Genomic DNA, 23,151 nt, shown 5'->3' with positions numbered 1-23,151 from the left:
GCTGACTGAGGTAAGGAGAGCCAAAGGAAAACATATGAGAGAAAGAATCAAAGGGGACACAGGGGTGCAGGATAATTGGCAAGAAAACGAGCAGTGCCATTATATTGCCTCTCCAGTCCTATACTGACACAGGCACCGTCAATGAATGCGGTATATGAACTGTTCACAACAATTTAAATCATGATTTTTTTTTTACACCAAGCCTAGTGACAATATACAAGTTCTGCTCTTCTTAACATAGTGCCTAAACACTGTAAACTTATGTTGCACAATAAGAATCCCGAAGTAATCAAAATGAAGACATTCAATCACACTTGTAAGACAGGAGATCACCAAGAGCCACTGCTCTAGCATGTAGATAGTTCGAGATATTACCGTTGATTCCTCACCACCTGTGACAGTTGAAGACCGAGCTCTTCCTGATGGGGGGTTCTGCTGTTGAATGATAATTAATGTTACCGTTAAACATGTTTAGTCATGACAGGGTTAAATTGTTCAGTTTGACAGATACACTGGAGGGGACAGTTATTCTGTTAAGTGGGAAAGTGAAACGGTTAGTTTTGGAAATAGAGAGTTAATAATCACCCGTGACCATCACAGATATTTTCCTAAATAGTCAATAACGGATGCCGACACAGATGCCGGGTGATTCCCCAACATGTTCAGCAGTGTAACTGTGGAATGACTAACTTTCCATCACGAGGCAATTGTAAATCTGCTAAAAAGTTGGTGTTATGACGACGTCCGGAGTCCGTACACTGCAAGAGATTTCTTTATGAGAAGGACCAGGGCTGGATGGAGGAGGTGTGCAATTGCATGGTCTGGGGAAACATGAGTGAGACCATCAAGTACGACGAGGAAGAGTGACAGAAATAACTGATGAGAGATTGATAGGAAATTATTGAGTAATAGTGTCATCGCAGAACCAAGGCATTCGCAACAGTATCTCGTTTCACCCTATGAACCCCACTACATAGTACAAATAGCAACTAACAATCAAGTCAATTTCAATCATTTTTGGCAAACAGATTATCTGGTATAAAATGACCTTTAGAGTTTGTATAAGGTTCTATATATCACATTCCAATGAGAACATATAAATCATTACACCTTCCCAATTATCTTCACTGATGGACCAAGGATTGAGAGTCCAGATATTACAATCTATTGCAATCAAATTTCCACCCAGGGGAGAGTTCAACTTTATGTGCATCAGAGCTCAAATATTTAAAGATTTCATCTGTAGTCACATACCAATAATCACAAAGAAGGCCCAGACTATATCATAGTAAAACTGCAAGTACAAAAACAGAGATGTTATGGTAATTTCAGCATAAACTGTCTGACCTAGATGGGTGTGTGTACTGTATACTGTATACAGTATGTATACATATATGTGCACAGTATATGATTGCATAAATATATATATATATATGTTAGGTCAGGGAATAATTGGACACTGACACCATTTTCATAATTTTGGCTCTGTACGCCACCACAATGGATTTGAAATGGAACAACCGAGATGCAATAGAAGTGCAGATTTTCAGCTTTAATTCAAGGGGTTGAACAAAAATATTGTATGAAACGTTTAGGAATTGCAACCATTTTCATACAGAGTCCCCTTATTTCAGGGGCTCAAATGTAATTGGACAAATTAACAATCATAAATAAAATGTTCATTTTTAATACTTTGTCGAGAATCCTTTGCAGGCAATGACTGCTTGAAGTCTGGAATGCATGGACATCACCAAATGCTGGGTTTCCTCCTTTGTGATGCTTTGCCAGGCCTTTACTGCAGCTGTCTTCAGTTGTTGTTTGTTCGTGGGTCTTTCTGCCTTAAGTTTTGTCTTCAGCAAGTGAAATGCATGCTCGATCGGGTTGAACAGGAGTGAAAAAAACGGAGAAGGGCAGTGCGCTGCCCTTCTCCATTTTTTTCTCTCCTGTTCATCCTTCTGGTGGATCTGCACGCCGTTTGGAACCGCATTTGGACCGCACTGAGGACCTGGGAGCTACAACAGTGAGTTACCCCTGTGAGTTTATGTATTCATCAGCTTCGTATGGGACAATATTTGTACTATATATGTGTGCTAGTGAGCACTAGGTACTAGTCCCTTATCCTTTGCCAGGGATGCTGTACTAATACCCTATACAGTGGAATGGTCCAAGCAGAGATTTATACTTTATGAAAAGGGACTCAATTCGTTTCTGATGCGCTGGTCATCTATATTCGATCGGGTTGAGATCAGGTGATTGACATGGCCATTGCAGAATATTCCACTTCTTTGCCTTAAAAAAACTCCTGAGTTGCTTTCGCAGTATATTTTGGGTCATTGTCCATCTGTAAAGTGAAGCACCGTCCAATCAACTTCGCTGAATTTGGCTGAATCTGAGCAGACAATATATCCCTATACACTTCAGAATTCATCCGGCTGCTTCTGTCTTCTGTCACATCATCAATAAACACTAGTGACCCAGTGCTATTGTAAGCCATGCATGCCATCACACTGCCTCCACCGTGTTTTACAGATGATGTATGCTTCGGATCATGAGCCGTTCCAAGCCTTCTCCATACTTTTTTCTACCCATCATTCTGGTACAGGTTGATCTTAGTTTCATCTGACCAAAGAAGGCTGTTCCAGAACTGGGCTGGCTTTTTTAGATATTGTTTGGCAAAGTTTTATCTGGCCTTTCTATTCTTGAGTCTTATGAATGGTTTGTACCTTGTGGTGAACCCTCTGTATTTGCTCTTGTGAAGTCTTCTCTTTATGGTAGACTTGGATAATGATATGCCTACCTCCTGGAGAGTGTTCTTCACTTGGCTGGATGTTGTGAAGGGGTTTTTCTTTACCACGGAAAGGATCCTACAATCATCCACCTCTGTTGTCTTTCGTGTATGTCCATGCCTTTTTGTGTTGAAGAGCTCACCAGTGCGTTCTTTTTTTCTCAGAATGTACCAAACTGTTGATTTGGCCACTCGTAATGTTCCTGCTATCTCTCTGATGGATTTTTTTTTTTTTTTGCAGCCTAAGGATGCCCTGTTTCCCTTGCATTGAGAGCTCCTTTGACCGCATGTTGTGGGTTCACAGCAACAGCTTCCAAATGTGAATGCCACACCTGGAATCAACTTATATATGCTTAATTGATGATGAAATAACGAAGGAATAGCCCACAAGTGTCCAAGAAACAGCTTTTGAGTCAATTATCCAATTACTTTTGGTCCCTTGAAAAAGAGGGGGCTATATATTAAAGAGATGTAATTCCTAAAACCTTCCTCCAATTTGGATGTGAATACCCTCAAATTAAAGCTGATAGACTGCACATTAAGCCAATATTCATTATTTAAGTGTAACTTGAATTTATTTTGGTACCCAAAATAAGAAAACTTGTATCAGAGTCCAATTATTTCCGGACCTAACTATATATATATATATATATATATATATATATATATATATATATATATATATATATATATATATATAATATATATATATATATATATATATTTTTGTGCGTCTTTAGCATTATGCAAAAGTACATTATTATTAATAAGCTTGATTATTTAAAAAAAAAAAAAACATGAAAAGTTATTCAATAACTGAATGTTATATATATATATATATATATATAGAAATATATATATATATATATATATATATATCTGTGTACAGTATATTATTGAAAATATATGTGTGCGTGTGCATGTGCGCGTGTCTCTTGCATGCCCTTTGTATGAACCAGGGTGTGAACAGATGGCAAGATGCAATGTGAAAATCAAATCTGCAGTGGTTGTAAAATCTACACCTTAATCAGGCATCCTCTCTCAGTTATGCAAGGAACTACACGTCAAAAACACTGTAAACAGCAGCAGCATGAGCATAATAAGGCCATAAAAATATACTAGGCAGCAAATGGGTCACAGATCTCAGTTTTTCCTTATTTAACTAGTTTTCAGGTTAGCTTGGAAAGAGATTGATTGAGTAAGATCTGCCTAACCAATTAGAATTAACCACATGGTTTTGTGCAGAGAGGAAGACACAGAAACTTCTATAAAACTCAAGAGTAAGCTGGGGTGGAAAGTGAGCAGAAACTTCCCAACAGAAGTCCCGGAGAGAAAGAAGAGGGAAGACCTGAATGATGCAGGGATGGAACCCTTCAAGAGCACAAGCTACGAGGAGATGAGGGTAATACGTATCTGTATGCAACATGTAATATGTAACACCATTTTAGAACTCCAGTATATTGTCACATGTAATTTGTTATTATGACTATATATTGTAACAGCCGTTTGATTTGCTTACATCAATACAATATTTTTCATATTCATGTGTGTTTACATTTCTATGTCACGCTTCCCCAAAAAGAACGTGACATACAGAAGCTGTATTTCTTACATTAGTAAGAATATACAAGTTAAAAAGAATGTACTGTGGTTGTTTGCGGTTTCCATTTATCTACAGTATCTTAGGACATTTAGGTAGACATGCAATCCGTCTACAGAAAATAATGAATCTTAAAATAGGCCAAATCAAAATGAGAGGGCTGGAATCTTATTTCAAAAGCACTACATTCATTTCGTAATAAAAATTGGTTGGTGTGTTTACTTTTTTTTTTCAGCATCTCTGAAATAGTGAGTTTGTGGAGGGATCTCGTTTTGGTCCAAAGTTGAATCCATCACACAAGAGATTTTCTGCCATTGAGAGATTTTGTTTCCACGGGAGATCGCGGACCAGGCAAAATCAGACATTACCACCAAAACGGTCCTGAGCATTGAAGCACCGGGCTCCCGCAGCCAATGGAAAGTGGAGGTGTCAATAGGTCACATAATCCTTTATATACTGGCATTTTTCACTAAACTGTGGTGAAAATCACACACTTTTGCAGTAATATGGCTAAAAACATTGCATCTAAAATGTATTTTTGTTCATTTCTGAGCAATGCGAACTTTGGCAAAAATGTGGCTAGGCATATTTGAAGACATTTGCCCAATGCTATTTTCCGTCATTATTTATTTATTTACTTCACCAGGATTGACGTTTATAGGCTAAAATTGTGCATCCCAATGAGAAAAGTGTCAAACAAGTCGGTTCTTTAGTGTCACATGAACCAGACCCCAGTAGCCCAGAGAACATAGTAGAGTGTACAAAGCACCCCCAAAATAGCAGGGTGCAGGTGTCACTTCCACCTCGACCCCACCTTTGTTGCCATAGAAGCTTGTAGTACACTGCAATCCATGGCCGGTTTATCTTGATCCTTCAGTGCATGTTAAACAAACATGTTTTAACGTACAAATGCAGCACGTATTATTACATTCACCGGTGTGTTGCAGTGAGACATGCATAATGCGCCAGTGGGAGAAGCTCCAATTTCGTAGAATTGGCCATGCATGAAAAGGGGGCAAAGGCTTTGTGTTATCACACCGGCTGCAACGTGCCAGCAGGAACAATAGTGTGCGTTAGATCAGCATAACACTGGAATTGACTATGCATGCTTTTTATCTATCTCAACTGGAAACATGCACAAAAATGTGCCAAGCTAAGAAGCCCCACAGTTGGATCCTAATTAAAGCAGATCCTCAGCATACATAAAACATTGGTAAGACCTCACCCACTGTATGGTCTTCCATTCAACTTTCAAAGAAGGCACAAAAAGGAGGCATACCTAGCTCAGGGAAAGAAGATTGCTACAAGAGCCAATCTTTGAAGCTGAGGCTAAGGGGGAATGTGAGGAAGTATTTCCTCAAGGAAAGGGGGGTGGGAATCATGTTACAGCCAGAAGGGACGGCGGCACATCCAATACAAAGTAAAAGTGCCTGGGTGCTCATGAGCAAAGTTAAGACGCCCTAGAGAAATCAGGCACTGGCACGACTTTCAGCAAAAAAAGGGAAAAAAGTTTATTCAATAGTCAACATTTCGGTTCAATCTAGGAACCCTTTCTCCAGACCGGGGGTCCCCAGAGCTGAAAATAGTATGGGTCGGTCAGCTCTAGATGACCCCTGGCTCCAATCCTGTAAAAAAAAGGGGTGTGGGGGGGGGTTGCTGCTTTAAACTTGTCAAAAAGGGTCTTCATGCAAATAGAATGTGTGTTGCATGTCACTTACTCTTCAACACAAGTGTTGTTGAGTAACTTAGTAACCATAGTTGAGAATCGACTACTTCAGTCCACTGATTACATTGTAATCGATTACATTGTAATTGATTACATTGTAAAAAAGGGTGATACACTGTACTTGTCATGTTGCTTCAATGAGAGGCACATGAGCTTTGCTGCAATGATACATTTGTGTGTGTATGACTTCCCCCATAAACTAAAAAAATAACAAATGATATCACCAATGTTCTTCTTTATCATCCATCAAAATACAGTATATAGTATATAGTATAGTAGTTGTCTGGTCTGGTATACACATCTACGGGCTAATTTAGCCACTAACACGGAGGTATCGGGCTCATGTATCTCTTGTTATATTGCTGTTATTTGTGATACATGAAAACAGAATAAAGTCACGTCATGGGAACCAATAACTAATTGGCATTGTGACCAGTAAATACTCAATCTTCCACATATAGTTATTCTTTTTTTACAGTTAAATAATTTGTAGTCGTGTTATCTTAAATGTATATTTAACAGTGAGTTTCCTAATACACTTCTCAAGGAACACGAGCAAGCCAAATGTAAAGAATTACCAAACAAACATTTGCCCTGATCTAACACATAAATATCTGATGTCCCAGTTAGATGCTGAGGAACACTGGCTGAACAAACATAGGTCAAGACACGAAAGAATAATTCAGTGATTGAATAGATTAGCAGTATTGATGCATCAATGCAACAAAAAGAATTACCGAACCACCACAAAGTAACACCGTGAGGACCTTTTCCTGTTTAAAAGCCAGGTTTAACAAAGGGAGAAGCTTCCTTATGGCGAGCATGAATGGTTTATGATGTAACAATTGATGATCATACAATTTGTTTGCAGCAGTTTCTGTATATATAGTCCAACAATTATGCAGACAGAGGCATACTCTGCTGGTACCAATGTACATGTTCAGCCCTCAGAAACCAATGCCACAGGAAAAAGTGCACCTCCCATTCTCAGAAAAAGTCAAAAAGGAGTGAGCAAGTGAGAAGTAAATGGGCCCTGTGATTTACCATGGATAAATGAGCCTGTTCTGCGACTCCATCTGTTACACTGCAAGACCTCAATCTGGAGGAAGGTTCTCTCTGCTGGAATGAGATCAGTTAGGAAATACTGTCAATTAGCATAATGACATCATTCATCTACATTCAATACCGGCACAAAGTTTTATTATCTTTTACTCGACATGTTTTATCCCAAAATGTTCACTACATCCTAGGTTTTCTGAATTTAAACATTACCTTGTGTCTCTCCTAAGCTGTTTGCTGCAGTGAAGAAAAGAGTTTGTGCTCATAGTTATCACTTGTATTCTATTTCTTTATTGGAATGGTGCCGCAATATAAATACATTATTCTAATAATCTACACTCAATTACAGACATTACTTTAAATCCCAAGGAGAAAATAAAATTATATATACAGTACACACACATATACACAGACACGTTTAATCCCACTGTATTAAGACAATTCAATGAGACATTGATTAACCAAATAATACTTGCAATACAATATTGTTCAAATAACCAAGTACCTACTATTCAAAGCATAATAACCATCAAATAAAATTGCCATTTAAATACTTAAAAACATAATCAATATATACAGTATGTATCATGTTAGTGTTCAAAACGGCAAAAAAATCCCTGCTCAGTCTCATTATACAAAAAAAAAAAGTGGGGGGGGGGGAATCTAGATCAAATTAGCCGCAAAGAAAATAGGAAGAAACCCTTTTATTTACTGCACTCAATGCCAAATGAAAAAAAAAGCAAAAAACTATAAATTAACCTTTAATCTACAGCTAAAACATGAATATACTGTACACTATTACAATAAAAAACAAACATAGAAGGATGTTTAATCCCAAACTAAATCATGAATTATTTTATTTGTTTATTCTGCCCCTAATCCAGCCGTGCATAACAGGGACCATATAATGGTGAAGAAATATTCAATGGCAGGCGTTATCCTCTAATGTCTAGTACATATTCTGACTCAAGTCCCCCCTTTCTTTCTTCTATTAAATCTAGATAGCGTGTTCCTTCATTGAATCACTACACTATCCAACAGGTATATATAGCAACATCAGCCTCTCCCAAAATGTGCACAACTTTCAGGCGCCATATAAGCGGTTCTTCAAGAGATACTATACTAATGCATATATTAAAGTGGCAAAGAAGCATCATTCCCCAGATGGAGTCAGATTTGAATAGGAATAAGGGTTAATTGAATAACACAAGGCGAATAGGTATAACATCAGGCAGTCTGCTGCCATAGGGGCTTATTCTAGTATCCTAGCTCCGAATTTGTCATTGCCAAATCGCCCGTTCTGGCATGTTCACAAGAAGCAGAATGAAATGTGTGAAAAAATGGCATTCTCTCTTGCAAATTGCATTTTCTAAAGCGCTTCTATAAAAAGTGACAAACCGCCCCCGATTTGTACTTACTTTAGAAGCGAAATGACCTGAAGGTGGCGCTAACTCCCTCCAGAGCCTGAAATACAGTAAAAGTGCTAATCACTAGTTCCCAGTGTAATAGGAGTGGGATAGTATTCATCAGTGTGTATGTATGTATGTATGTATGTATGTATGTATGTATACATGTGCATATGTAATGTGCAGGGTTTTTGAAGGCTTTAGGTCACTCATTCAGCCCTTGAGCTGTTTACCACTTGAGTTCTCTACCACTGCACTAGAGTCTCAAATAGAGATATATACAGAGCGATACCTATTTAGTAGCAAACATCTGGCTGGGAATATGGAGTGAAACACAGTTCCTGCTTACAGCAATTGCACTACAGCCTTCCACCTCCAGAATGACTAAATATATCAAGCTTATTTTTCCACTGCTTTGTTATTATCCTTAGAAATGCGTTTCCCCGTTTCAAAATCACCGATACTCGCTGTTCTTCGCTGCTGCCGTCCCAGAGTGAAAATACCGGGCCTGGGGATGCGCGGGTTGGGAGGAGACGCTAGGTGTTCCTGGAAATTCTTGAGAGAAGGAGTGGCTCAGTGAGTAAAGACACCTTGTTCAATTCCCGGTGTCGGCTCCTTGTGACCTTGGGCAAGTCACCTTATCTCCCTGTACCTCTGGCACCAAAAATGTAGATTGTAAGCTCCACAGGGCAGGGACCAGTGCCTGCAAAATGTCTCTGTAAAGCGCTACGTAAAACTAGCAGCGCTATACAAGAACATGCTAATAATAATAATATTAGTAGTATTATTAAAACGTCCATCCTCCGTATAGCCTTATGCTGACATCATTGAAATCAACAGACTCATTCACTATTACTCCCGGTTACGGAGGAAGGAGTACGTGTTTTCAAGGGTGTCAAGAACCAACCTGCGCATCCCGAGGCTGATATTTTCACTCGGGGACATCAGCAGCAAAGAACAACTAGTATCAGTGATTTTGAAACAGGAAAACGCATTTCCAAGGGTAATATTAACACTCAGTGTTCCTTTCCCCTACATACTGTAACAGTGGCAGAATCAGCTTGATATATTTAGACATACTGGAGGTGAAAGGCTGTAGTGTAAGTGTTGTAAGCACAAACTGTGTTTCACTCAATCTTCCCTGCCAGACACTTGGTACTAAATAGGTATCCCTCTGTAAATATCTCTATGGGAGACACTCTAGTGACACCACAGTATCTCTATCAATGTATAAACTATGCTGGCCATCCAAAGACACTAAGAGGACAGTCTGATTTTATACCTATTCGCCCAGTGTTATTCAGTTAACCCTTATTCCTTCTAAGATCTGATTCCATCTGTTGAATTAAGTGCATTAGTATAGTGGCTCTTGAAGAACGGCCTATATGGAGCCTGAAAGATATTTTGGGAGCAAGGCTGATATTGTTATATATACCTGTTCGATACCTGGTTCCTTTATTGAATCACTAAACTATCTAGATTTAATAGAAGAAAGAAAGGGGGGACTACCCTTAGGTCAGAATATGTACTAGACATTTGAGGATAATGTCTCACATTGAATATTTTTTCACCATTATATTCACGGCTGGATTAGGGGCTAAATAAACAAATAAAATAATTCTAAACTGGGGACTGAAAGGACCATTCATGTTTTAGTTTGGGATTAAACGTCCTTCTATATTTGTTTTTTTTTAATTGTATTGTGAGTGTTTAAATTCATGTTTTAGATGTAGATGAAAGGTTACGTTTTAGATTTTGCCTTTTTTTCATTTGGCATCGAGTGCAGTAAATATAGGGTCTCTTTCCTATTTGCTTCCTGTTTATCATTTTAGTGAGCCAGCTACAGCAAATGGAGCACCACCGACCATTAAGCTGCTCTGAGATAAGTGGCAGATTATAGCAATGTGTTGTAGTGATCCCAAGTATAGTACTTATGTATTTAAGTACATATTTATTTATATCACGCCCACAGTGTACTTCGCACTTTACAAAAGAGACAATACATTGTAGGGAATTATAATACAAGTGCAGAAATCAGACCATGGGACAGGAAATCCGTGCCTCGGAGAGCCTACAATGTGATACATTATGCAGGAGCAGAGGACTGTACGGGAGGGACCTAACTACGTATACGCGGCTTCCTTCCAAACCAAAATAACAATACCAGGTGATAAATCAGCCTTCTATTATTCCTCAATTACAATGCATCATTGCTATCAAGCCACTAATCCCAAGTGGTACAAACACTACGATTTAAGGGTCATCGAATTACTAAAGAATTGGAGACATTCCAATTTAGAGTACTGTACTTCAGTACTGTATATGGTGATATATATATATATATATATATATATATATTTTTTTTTTTTTTATCTGGACGGCTAATTAATATTTTGGGGCGAGCTTTCAAGAGTTCTACCCTCTTCCTCGGGTCAAGCAATACTGATTTAGAAATGTTTTTTCAGTGTTTAATACGGATGGATAGACTAAGATTACAATCGAAGGAAAGCAGAGGAAGAATCAGAAGGCATGGCAGAGGGACCGAGAGATGGTAAACAAGCAGACACGGAAATAAATGGATGAAAGGAACAGTGAAGAAGGTGGAGAACCAAGCATCCAGGTATTGCCATTCCATTTTTGGACTATTGCAACTGGACTAACGTGGCTACATCAATTTAATAACTGAACAAGAGCAAATTCTGCTTGAAGGTGTGTAATTGTAAGGAATCCCCCTTAGTTTACTGTTTACCTTGCCTTACAGACCTGTGCAGTCCTGGAACACTCCCCCTGGTATCTACTGCAGCTGTGCAAGCTATCACTGCAACCTAGCCTTGTACTCACTCATTGGAGCAGTGCCCTCACACCCTCCTCCAGGGATTGGCACGCTGGCCTTTAAGTACTGCATCCCCACAATCCTTCTCTGCCGAGCATAATCCTCCCTGGATGTCACATATGTTTTGCCACAAGCCCTAGGCTTGTTATTTCTCGTTAAGTTTTCATGTTCTTGTTCCTAGTTCTTGTCCTGGTTCCTGTGCTGAAGCTGTGGATCTCCAGCGTAAATTCAGCTTCCTGTTTCCTGAGGCCTGCTGTCCTTCCATAGCAGAGGCCTGTCTACTGGTTCCTGGTGCCTGCTGCTCTCTCTCCATTGCAGAGGCCGTGTCCTGGTTCCTGTGCTGAAGCGGTGGATCTCCAGCGTAACTTCAGCTTCCTGTTTCCTGAGGCCTGCTGCCCTTCCCATAGCAGAGGCCTGTCCCTGAGTCCTAAGGTCTGTAGCTCTCTCCCCTCGCACAGGCTCGTTCTGGACTCCTGCGCTGAAGCATTGGTTTACTAGTGCTGCCTGGTGGTGTGCCCACTCTGGTCAGCCTTCTCCTTTCTGAGACCGGCGCTATGGGCCGTGGACGCCGCTCGCGCAAACCCCCTACGTTCTCCCTGATGTCTCCGATCCTGACCCTGGCTTGTCCACTGACTATGCTGCCTTCTCCAGTCCCGATCCTGCTATGTAAGACTATGAACTGCGCAATCCGGATCAGTCTGCACGGTCTAAGGTCGGTGCTTATACAACCCCACCTCAGCCACGCGGTCCGACCCTTGTTTGTGGCGAGCACAACCGTGACAGTAATTAGTGCGTGATAAGATATAGAGATGTAGCAAGACTTCCCGTCCCCAGTGTTGTGGCCAAAAAAGCAAATGGTAGCGGCGCTGGGGACAGTGACTGCCATGATCGTCCTGCTTGGGGGGGTCAATGATTCCGGATTGGACAGCTCGCAGCGTTAATCCGTCCGAGCCACGATCGTCGTGGCCACTGACACGAAAACCATGAGGTTTGCTACATCTGTATCAAGGAGTACTCCTATGTTTCTGTAATCATTTCAGAAATATGCAGCAGCGATGCTATAACTCGAGAGATGATCCCACAAAAATAAGAAAAACATTTTCTTACTCCCTTATTTCTCTAATGATGTGCAAGACAGTGACAGACAACACTGTAATGGGAAGATCTGAAGGTTCAGTCAGGAGAATGATCGTTCCAAAAATCCTAATTACTCACAGTACAGTATGTCTACAGTACCTATAAAATATAGATCTATAGAGACCTCGCTCAAACTTGACAATAGTAATGATATGTTTAAATATATAACTGTGCGCTACCTGGGAGGTAATTGGAACTACAAAATTAGTACGCCGGTGTACTTGGGGAGACAGAGATCCCTGAATGGTGCACTACAGTAATGTAATACCTAGCAATAATTAAGCGAAGAAGGGTGGGTAGCGATGTTGGTCCTTTCTTCCATGTAGTAACAAAGGAGGGGGAGGGTGGTAAGATACCTTTTATTTGACCAACAAGTAGTTGATATGTTACAAGCTTTCAAACCTCTCGGGGTCCTTCATTGGCTTAATGGCTTAAAGACCATTTAGTAAATATGGTGCTCTGTCACTCGACTTTACGACCAATAGTCTTAGGAATTGTCAATGTTACCCAATGAAGGGCCCTGAGAGGTACGAAAGCTCGTAACATATCAACTACGTGCTGGTCCAACAAGAGATATCAAACCACCTACTTGCTCCCTCTCCCTCCTCTGTTACTACGTAGCACCAATTAGGGACTTTCGTACTTTGTGTATAATGCTCGTGTAACGGATTTGTGCCAATAATAACTTTAGTACTTACAATCAGTGAGCTAAACTGTTCCCCGTTGGACTCCGAACTAATCTGCAACCTCCTGTTCAATTCCTCAGATAGTTCAAGCGCACTGGTCCGAGAGACGGGGGATGCAGGCGGTGGGAGAGACTGGTTGAGTGTGTCACTACTCAAAGTCATTTCCTCAGAAATGGTTTCCCATGGCTAATAAAGAGAGACAAAGAAACAATTAGTATAGGGAGTTGCTTTAAAATAAAAAAATGAATTAAAAAAAAAAAAAAAAGCAGATTGACACATAATTGTAGTTTGACCTCCAAGAAATAAAAAGGGACATTCTAGTCACATTCATATATAGACTCAAAATTCTCCCAATAAAACCTGTCATTAGCGAACATGAGCTGCAAAGACATTTTCATCTGCTTGATTAGCCATGAACATCCTCGCAAATCATCTATTTTGCATCCATAATAACAGAAAAAGGAGAACAAAAAGCACTGATTTTGTCATTATCGGCACTGAAATCCTGTAATTGGTTTGCACCTGGAAGAAATGACCGAGGTCACTCTAGAAATAAATATTTAGATGAATTAAGCCGTGCAGGAAAGCAATATTTTGGCCACGATTTACATAGTGGTGTCAAGCCACCGAGCATCTGTAACAGCCGATTCAAGTAAATGGGCTTTAAATGGTCAACGCCTCCTAGTAGCAGTGAACTAATTCCAGTGTTTGTGTTTAAAGCTGCAGACCAAGCAATCTCCTTTATTTTATTTATTTAATAAATCAGTTCTGTACTATGAGAAAATACTTGTAGCAATTTTTTTTAAACAACTCTGAAATTACATTTTTAATGTATTATAATGCAACGAGCATTTTTTGTTTCTATAGCAACCATTCACAAAGTCACACCCACTTCCTCTTCTGAAACAGGCTCTGGCACACCCCTTTATGAGCCCTGCCCTCTTTCTAGCAGTGCACCAATTGTATCTAGTGGCTGCCTGGTCACATGATCGTCCCCACAGAACTTTGCATCTTTGGTCCTCTTCTACTGCACTGACTTTAAGGGGTTTCAGACAGTATGGGCAATTGATACATTTTGTACGCAAATCTGATACACAAGTAGTTTTACATATTTTTTTTTAAACTTGGGGTTTGATTTTTTTTCTGGCCAGTCCCTATTGTGGGATGTCACGGTGTGTTCAGCAAGAGCGTGTACAGTCTAAGTCCCCTCTCAAGCCCTCTCCTTAGCTGCATTGGTTCTGTGATAAAGACAGGGTGGAACAAACACTTGATTGACAAGCACTGCCCCATGCAGGGGCCCCTAAGAAATTCAATTTGCCAACGCTGTGGGATTGCACTTTACTGTAAATGAGTTTTATGGCTTAAACACCATTTAGTAAATATGGTCCTCTGGCATTCTGCTTTACGAAAAAGTGACACCGGAATTGGCAATCTTACAGATGAAGCAGACATTATAACACTTGTCTACGCACAAAACAGCACGTGTTACCTCCTTAACCATGGTTTTCTATAGCACTACTGTGAAATAATGCACCAGCAGATATGCAATGCATCGCGTTAACGAGTGCAATAACATCTGCTACAGTACATCTGTATATGATATAGGACAGAAAAGGAAAATAATACTGAATGAAACTGTGTGTGTGTGTGTGTGTGTATATATATATTTATATAACACACATACACACACAGCCAAACTTACTGTCCTTGTGGCTGCTGAAAAAAGGGGAAGCCAACGGCCCCTAACGTGGCCACAAGTACAGCAAGTCCTGCGGCCTTCAAGAATACTTTTGAGAGGGACACCGCAGTGCTAATCCTTCACTTGAATGGGCCATCTGCAGGGAAAGAAATACCACTGCGCAACAGTCTCCCCACAGCGCTGAAGGTAAGAGATGCAGGGCTGTGTTTCCTTCCCCTGCATGATGTAGTCGCCCTTATATGGGTCTTTATATCAGGAGGGGGAGGACACAGGTATATGGCCATATTTGGGCATATAAATCATCAAAGGGCTGGAGAGTGTTGCATGTCCTGTCCAGCCCCCTTGATGTTGATGACCAAATTTGGCCATAATCGACATAATCCGGGCGGGAAGGAAATACAGCCCTGCTTACCTTCAGCAAGCGGGGACATGGATGCCACTGAGTGATAGAGACGGCTGTGCAGCTCATCTGAAAGGCAAGTACCAGGTTTTTCTCTCCCTGTAGATGGCCCAAAAGCATCCTATTCAGAAGCACGAAACCCCCACACAGTTAATCCTCCCAGGCAGCTTACTGTCCTCGGGCCGGGAGATCTGCAGCTGCCCTGCAACCGCATCGGAGCACTGAATACTGCGACACCGAGGACAGTAAGTCTGGCTACATCTGAAGATCGTGAAACTCAATATGTTTCTAGAAATCTCTACATTACAATTGGAAAATAATGAAACATCTATTGCGATGACAATAGACAAGAAAAGGAAAAGTCGTGCTACAGGATTCTCCAAGATAAGCAGGAGAGGCCCCAGCAGATATAATGTGTCTTTCAAAGATAAGCGCGTGTAGAGAAGATTGTGGTCCAGTGATTATGCAAGTGTGACCCTTACTGATCTGAATGGATCTGTTAGTGGAACAGATGAACAATGGAGGTCAATGTCATAGTCAACTGCGACATCTACAGGAGTTTTGTCTAGTGACACTGCAAGAAATATGGCTGACATCGGATAACAAACATCGACCCGATTGGCTGGGACCATTCTTGGTGTGTGTATGTGTGGCGTGTCAGGGAAAGTATACAGTAATCGAGTAGGTACACATGTATGTAAGAGGGCTTGTGTATGCACCTGCACTGCAGCATATATTCTGTGGCTTTATTAGCTGAATAAATCATTGCTTATCAAGTATTTTGTAGCAAATTATTTCAAATACTAATTTTTTTTAATTATTATTCTTAAGTGTTAATAGAAAACATAATCACGAGTGAATTGGAAGAGAGAAATAAAGTTAATTGTATCCACTTTATGTACTGTGTTTCAATTAATCTAATGGAGGACATAAATTAAGCAGAAAAAAGGCTGGGATGTTACTGATGTCAGATTTATAGATATATTTAAATAACCTACGCACGTTTTTAGCAAATAGATTCATTTTGATAATACAGATAATAAGCATATAATTATCAATATGCTGGTGGCTTGTCAAACCATGACTTACGCAAAAAACATTCTGACTAATTCTCACCATATAAAATACAAATTCACATATTTCTGGTCAATGAGAAATACATCACACAATTCTGCCAGGATTTTAATAATGGATTCTTTATACAGCTATATTTTTTAATTACAAAGTCTCATCCACCCATTTATCTAGCTTTCCCTCTGGGCATTAGGGGTTCAAAATTCCATGTATTTTAACATACAATAAGTTAGGTTATACTGTAGCTGCTTATACTGTAAGGCAAGAAGAGCAAGTGGGGTTTTCAAAGCAACAAGTCATTGTACGATTTAAAAAAGATTCTTGTTTTTGGTATATTTGGATCTTTTAGACCCTGTTGTGAGTTTCTTTGCTGCTTGTCTAAGACATTAAGATCAGGCTCCAAACAATATACTAAAACACATTTCAAAAATAAGGTCTTCCTTAGGGATCTAACATACAGTATATCTTAATGGAACGTGGTTCCTCTACAATTCACTGGAAAGTGGTTAATAGGACTACGCTTTGCAATTAAGAAGTCTTCTCTTTCATCCCTTACAGCAAGACGATTGAGAAAGGCAAGAGTCAGCCAGGCCAGGGGTGTTCAAACTTTTTGAGCTGCGGCCCCCTTCCTGGGAGCCGCAGGGTTCACGCCCACCCCTCTCCCATTGTCTCCGTGTCAAATGACGTCGCGGGTCATGTGACGTCATATCACGTGACCCCCATCACGGCTTTTGACACGTGTTGCCATGGGGCCGCGTGACGTCATATGACCCCGCAGGCGTCATTTGACGCCGTATTGCCGAAGACCCGGCTGGCAGTAGGTAAGTGAGTTGCAGAGGCACATTAATTTAAATGCTGTGGAGAAGAGCGCAGGGCCTCTGTAACCGCCCGCGCCCCCCAGTTTGCACACCGCTGATCCAGGCAACAAAATGTTCAGTGTTTCTGTTCTGTTCCAGGGGACAGGCAAGACCAATGGTTACATGGACTTGATGCAAGAAGTACTAAACGGCATTTTGCTTTAAAGAGAATTTACTGGCATTGGGCAGTATACCTGGTATGTAATATAGGACAAAAACAATATAAATGTGAAGTTATTATATACTGTTAGGGACTGCAGGTCCCTATGTTTTTTTAATATAGGTTTGAAGCAGGGGGTCTCTGGAGCCGAACCGTTGATTTCAGCTCAGGGGACCCCCTGCTTCTCCAAATGATTACCTCTGTAAATGCTGCTGGTAGGAGCCGTGGCTGGCTTCACACTAAAGCGGTTTAAAAGTCCCGCAGGCCAATAGGAAGCTGCAACGTCACCCCTTGTGTCTTCCTATTGGTCCATGTGACACAGGAACGTTAAACTGCACAGAGATATCGGCAGCATTATCACATTGCGTTAGCGGGAGTAATGACCTCTGCTACAACTGCACACCTGTTAACAGTCGTTTCACTGCATTCTCATACTCTCTGCAACATGCGAGTGCATTTGAGGAGCCGTCATGGGGAACATTATTAAATAGTGTAATCGAGTCACTGAGTGCAAGTCTATAAGATTCGCTACATCCTTGTATTGCATGTTGTGGCGATTCATTAAACGATTTGAAAGGAAGATTGTTTCTGCTTTCAAGTGTGAATTATAAGCAACAACTCAGCTCTTAATAGATCTATTCCACCGGTCAATAATATGGAGCTAACTTAGGAGTGACCAACTCTAGTCCCTTGAAGACTGGAGATGGCCAGCCCTGTACTGAAGGACCCCAACTATGTTGCTGGATAACACATCGCTACACTAACAGTACAATAAAAGTACAACATCTTTGTCTTTTTATACTGTATTTTTATGCACACACTTGTTCCCCAAATGGAAAACAGAATCAGACTCCAGTACAAATGTTCTCTCTTTTGATGACAGAGGACAGACATTCATTAAGACTAACACAAATTCAATTGATCAAAGTGAAGATCTCCCAGAAACCTTGGCACAGATATGTTAGAGATGTTAGTAGAAGACATTTGCGTTTAACAAACTATGTGCCAATGAGTTCACCTTGCTCTTTAATAACTTATTACGGACACTCCAGGCAGCAAACAGGCCAAATTCCAAGGCTAGAACTGGGCTATTCTTAGAGGATTTAATATGTGCCAGTTTGGTATCTGATACAGTGGGGCAACGATGAAAGTAACAAAGTCTCAGTGATAAATGCCAGACTCACTGTAGAAACTAGAAAATCCTTATGACATTCAGTTTTAGGACAGGTCTAAAATCCACTGACATAAGCCTTAAACAATGTGACACCGTAACAATGAGGGTATGGGGAGGGAGAGAGGAGGGGGGGAGGGAGAGGGGAGGGTGGGGGGAGGGAGAGAGGAGGGGGGAGGGAGAGAGGAGGGGGAAGGGGAGAGAGGGAGGAGGAGTAAGAAAGGGGATGAGACATGGGGGGAGAGAGGGTGACAGAAAGGGTGGGGGGAGTGTGAGGATGAGAGGGGGGAGTGTGATTATGAGAGATGGGAGGGAGTGTGAGGATGAGAGGTGGGAGGAGTGTGAGGATGGGAGTTAGGGGGAGTGTGAGGATGAGAGGTGGGGGTAGTGTGAGGATGAGAGGTGGGAGGAGTGTGAGGATGAGAGGTGGGGGCATGTGAGGACGAGAGGGGGGGGGAGTGTGAGGATGAGAGGTGGGAGGAGTGTGAGGATGAGAGGTGGGGGGAGTGTGAGGGTGAGAGGTGGGAGGAGTGTGAGGATGAGAGGTGGGGGGAGTGTGAGGGTGAGAGGTGGGAGGAGTGTGAGGATGAGAGGTGGGGGAAGTGTGAGGATGAGAGGTGGGGGGAGTGTGAGGATGAGAGGTGGGGGGAGTGTGAGGATGAGAGGTGGGGGGAGTGTGAGGATGGGAGTTGGGGGGGGAGTGTGAGGATGGGAGTTGGGGGGGGAGTGTGAGAATGGGAGTTGGGGGGAGAGTGAGGATGAGAGTTGGGGGGAGTGTGAGGATGAGAGTTGGGGGGAGTGTGAGGATGGGAGTTAGGGGGAGTGTGAGGATGGGAGTTGGAGGGGAGTGTGAGGATGGGAGTTGGGGGGGAGTGTGAGAATGGGAGATGGGGGGAGTGTGAGAATGGGAGTTGGGGGGAGTGTGAGAATGAGAGGTGGGGGGAGTGTGAGAATGGGAGTTGGGGGGAGTGTGAGAATGAGAGGTGGGTGGAGTGTGAGGATGGGAGTTGGGGGGGGGTGTGAGGATGGGAGTTGGGGGGAGTGTGAGAATGGGAGTTGGGGGGAGTGTGAGGATGGGAGTTGGGGGGGGAGTGTGAGAATGGGAGATGGGGGGAGTGTGAGAATGGGAGTTGGGGGGAGTGTGAGAATGAGAGGTGGGGGGAGTGTGAGAATGGGAGTTGGGGGGAGTGTGAGAATGAGAGGTGGGTGGAGTGTGAGGATGGGAGTTGGGGGGAGTGTGAGGATGGGAGTTGGGGGGGAGTGTGAGAATGGGAGTTGGGGGGAGTGTGAGGATGGGAGTTGGGGGGAGTGTGAGGATGGGAGTTGGGGGGAGTGTGAGGATGGGAGTTGGGGGGGGAGTGTGAGAATGGGAGCTGGGGGGAGTGTGAGAATGAGAGTTGGGGGGAGTGTAAGGATGAGAGTTGGGGGGAGTGTGAGGATGAGAGTTGGGGGGAGTGTGAGGATGAGAGTTGGGGCGAGTGTGAGGATGAGAGTTAGGGGGAGTGTGAGGATGAGAGGGGGAAGTGTGAGGATGAGAGGGGGGAGTGTGAGGGGGGAGAGTGAGAATGAGAGGGGGAGTGTGAGGATGAATGGGGAAGTGTGAGAATGAGGGGGGTGTGTGTGAGGATGAGAGTTGGGGTGAGTGTGAGGATGGGAGTTGGGGGAGTGTGAGAATGAGAGGTGGGGGGAGTGTGAGCATGAGAGTTGGGGGGAGTGTGAGCATGAGAGGTGGGGGGAGTGTGAGGATGATAGTTGGGGGGTGTGAGGATGAGAGGGGGAGTGTGAGGGTGAGGGGGGAGAGTGAGGATGAAAGGGGGGGAGTGTGAGAATGAGAGGGGGGAGTGTGAGGATGAGAGGGGGAAGAGTGAGGATGAATGGGGGAGAGTGAGGATGAATGGGGGGAGTGCGAGGATGAGGGTGGAGTGCGAGGATGAGGGTGGAGTGCGAGGATGAGGGGGGAGTGCGAGGATGAGGGGGGAGTGCGAGGATGAGGGGGGGAGTTTGAGGATGAGGGGGGGAGTGAGGATGAGAGGGGGGAATGTGAGGGAGTGAGAGCAAGGTGTGTGAGGGAGGGGGGGTTAGGCTCGCAAGGCTGTTCACATGTAGACCCCGATGGCAACTAAATGTGTTTTGTTTTTTGTTTAGAGGGGCCTTTTAACATTTTTGCAGGGGGCCCAAAAAATGTAGTTACGTTACTGCTAAATGCCCTAAATAAAGAACACAGACATTAGTTATCAATGGGAGTGGGTAACTGCTGTAGGGAAAACTTTTCCAAAACACAGAAAAATATATTTCATTTCTCAAACTGGTCTTCGTTTAATACAACCAAACAATTGTCCACATACCTCCGGAGCATCCCCACTGTCTATGTGATCGGGTTCTAGATCTTCACTGATGTGTCTTCTGGATCGGAAGACTCTGTGGGCCTCCTGCTGTATGTGTCTAATGTTGGTGTCTGACTCGGATGCAACATCTCTGGATAATGAGAAAGAAGGAGGCAAGAAAGGATCAAGCATTACAACAGTACCAGCTGTATATAAACATTATACACTATAGCAGGTTGGCCAACTCCAGTCCTCAAGGGCCACCAACAGACCAGGTTTTATGGATATCCCAGCTTCAGCACAGGTGGCTCAATCAGTTGCACATGTGTTGCACTGAATCATATACACCACGTTCCTGGATGTGCAGCTGTATGATCCTTTAACATTGAGAGTTCCATGGTTGTGATTGGCTGTGGGATCTTGGCATATATGTTTGCAGAGTTTGCAACGTGTTGTTGCACGGTTTTGTGCCATTATCAGTGTCTTTAAGTTCGTTGTGAAGTTTTCTGTTGACTAATGTTAAAGGATCATACTGCTGCACATCCAGGAATGTGGTGTATATGATTCAGTGCAACAAATGTGACCAAGGATGCTACATTGGGGAAACCAGACAAAAACTACAAGGCAGAATGAATATGCACAGACACTCTATACTCCATCATGAAGAAGGAAAATACTGCTCACCAGTGGGACATCATTTCTCACTATCAGATCATTCCATAAATGATTTAAAAATCAAAATTCTCAATGGAATGTTTAAACGCACCCAAGAACGGAAAACATTTTATCTCAGAATGATAAGACTCATTGACACCAAAACCAAAGGACTTAATGCGGATATGGGTTTTCTCACATCCTATCAAAATTGTTTGTAATTATCCTGTAATTATCCTGCCTGCTTCTATTCTTATCCAAACTTGAAAAAGCGTGACCACTCACAGTACGACATGTGAAAGCGTGACTACTCACAGTATGACATGTGAAAGCGTGACCACTCACAGTACGACATGTGAAAGCGTGACCACTCACAGTACGACATGTGAAAGCGTGACTACTCACAGTATGACATGTGAAAGCGTGACCACTCACAGTACGACATGTGAAAGCGTGACCACTCTCAGTACGACATGTGAAAGCGCGACCACTCTCAGTACATGTGAAAGCGTGACCACTCACAGTACATGTGAAAGTGTGACCCCTTACAAATATTACACTTCAATTTTCTTCTCAAAGAAAAGGGCATTTTAATAAGACTTAACCAGTAACAAAAATGTGCCAACACTGAATGCCAAATTACATTTTCAGCTTGGTATGACGTTACAGTAAAATGTTAAATAATATTCACAGTGAAGGTTGCAAATCCACCTTTGGGTTTACTTGTTATCATTAAAAATTGAAATGAAGCTAAGCCTCAGGCCAAAAATATGTTACTAGTAGCATGTACTGAAATGTATGCTCTCAGGAGAGGAATATGTTTCCATATATTATCCTTGCAAATCCTTACACCAACATTTTTCAGAATAGCCCTTCTTCTCACATCAATCACAATAATTGTGCAGCAGAAGTGGCCAAGTAACACAATTACAGTGTATTATGAATTTGAAACGAACAAAACTTGCACATCCGCAATGATAATGATGTTAAACTCTACAAAGTCATACCCACCTGTAAACATAAAAAGTGTCATTCCACCACTGGCCTTCTGAAATATTCATAAACCCATCAATTATTTAGTACCTGATTTAGTAGCAATTGTCTGAGGTCTCACAGCATATAGGAAATGGGCAGAAGAGGTGGGCTAAGAGGCTATTTATTATCTGCAGTCAAATTCCATGTTTCTATGATACTGTATTTTAACTCCAAATAGTGCAAGACATTTTATGGAAATTCACCAGTAGTTTTGTTAGAAAATGAGGGACGCTAATAACGGGTCACAATTAAAATTGATTTTGTGAATCTTCAGAACTTTTTCAACCACTGCATCATGAATAACCAAGCCATGGTCAGTGCGACATTCCAGTGCTTTCACTTTACTGTAACTACAGTAGGGCCCGGCTTTAAGGCGCTCCGCTGTACAGCCTTCCGCACATACAGTATTTCCCAATGTATACCCATATTTATTAGGTTCAGTGTTTGTTCCGTTTTTCCGGCATGACGCGCACAGCAGCAAAGTATCCGGCTGTCACAGTTTTAGTGCATGCGTAACTCATTGTCAGATGCCATTTGTCAGCGAA

General features: G+C 42.1%; 1 protein-coding gene across 15 annotated transcripts in view; it reads right to left on the bottom strand.

Annotated features, from left to right (window-relative positions):
• Window positions 1-23,151, bottom strand: part of NEDD4L (NEDD4 like E3 ubiquitin protein ligase) — a 506,193-nt gene that overhangs the window by 64,560 nt on the left and 418,482 nt on the right. For 10 of the 15 annotated variants that reach the window (XM_075587127.1, XM_075587140.1, XM_075587146.1 and 7 more), the window contains 4 exons: window positions 20,939-21,068; window positions 13,245-13,418; window positions 7,156-7,230; window positions 376-435 (listed from right to left, as the gene is read on the bottom strand). In XM_075587127.1, coding sequence (XP_075443242.1) covers window positions 376-435; window positions 7,156-7,230; window positions 13,245-13,418; window positions 20,939-21,068 — 439 coding nt within the window. The remainder of the gene's footprint in view (window positions 1-375; window positions 436-7,155; window positions 7,231-13,244; window positions 13,419-20,938; window positions 21,069-23,151) is intronic. The other 5 variants (XM_075587156.1, XM_075587119.1, XM_075587111.1 and 2 more) reach the window with 1 other exon arrangement.

This window comes from Ascaphus truei, chromosome 1 (assembly GCF_040206685.1).
Source record: "Ascaphus truei isolate aAscTru1 chromosome 1, aAscTru1.hap1, whole genome shotgun sequence".
Lineage (NCBI taxonomy): Eukaryota > Metazoa > Chordata > Amphibia > Anura > Ascaphidae > Ascaphus > Ascaphus truei.
Note: the sequence above shows the minus strand (reverse complement) of the source record. Positions and strands in the feature narration are given on the sequence as shown.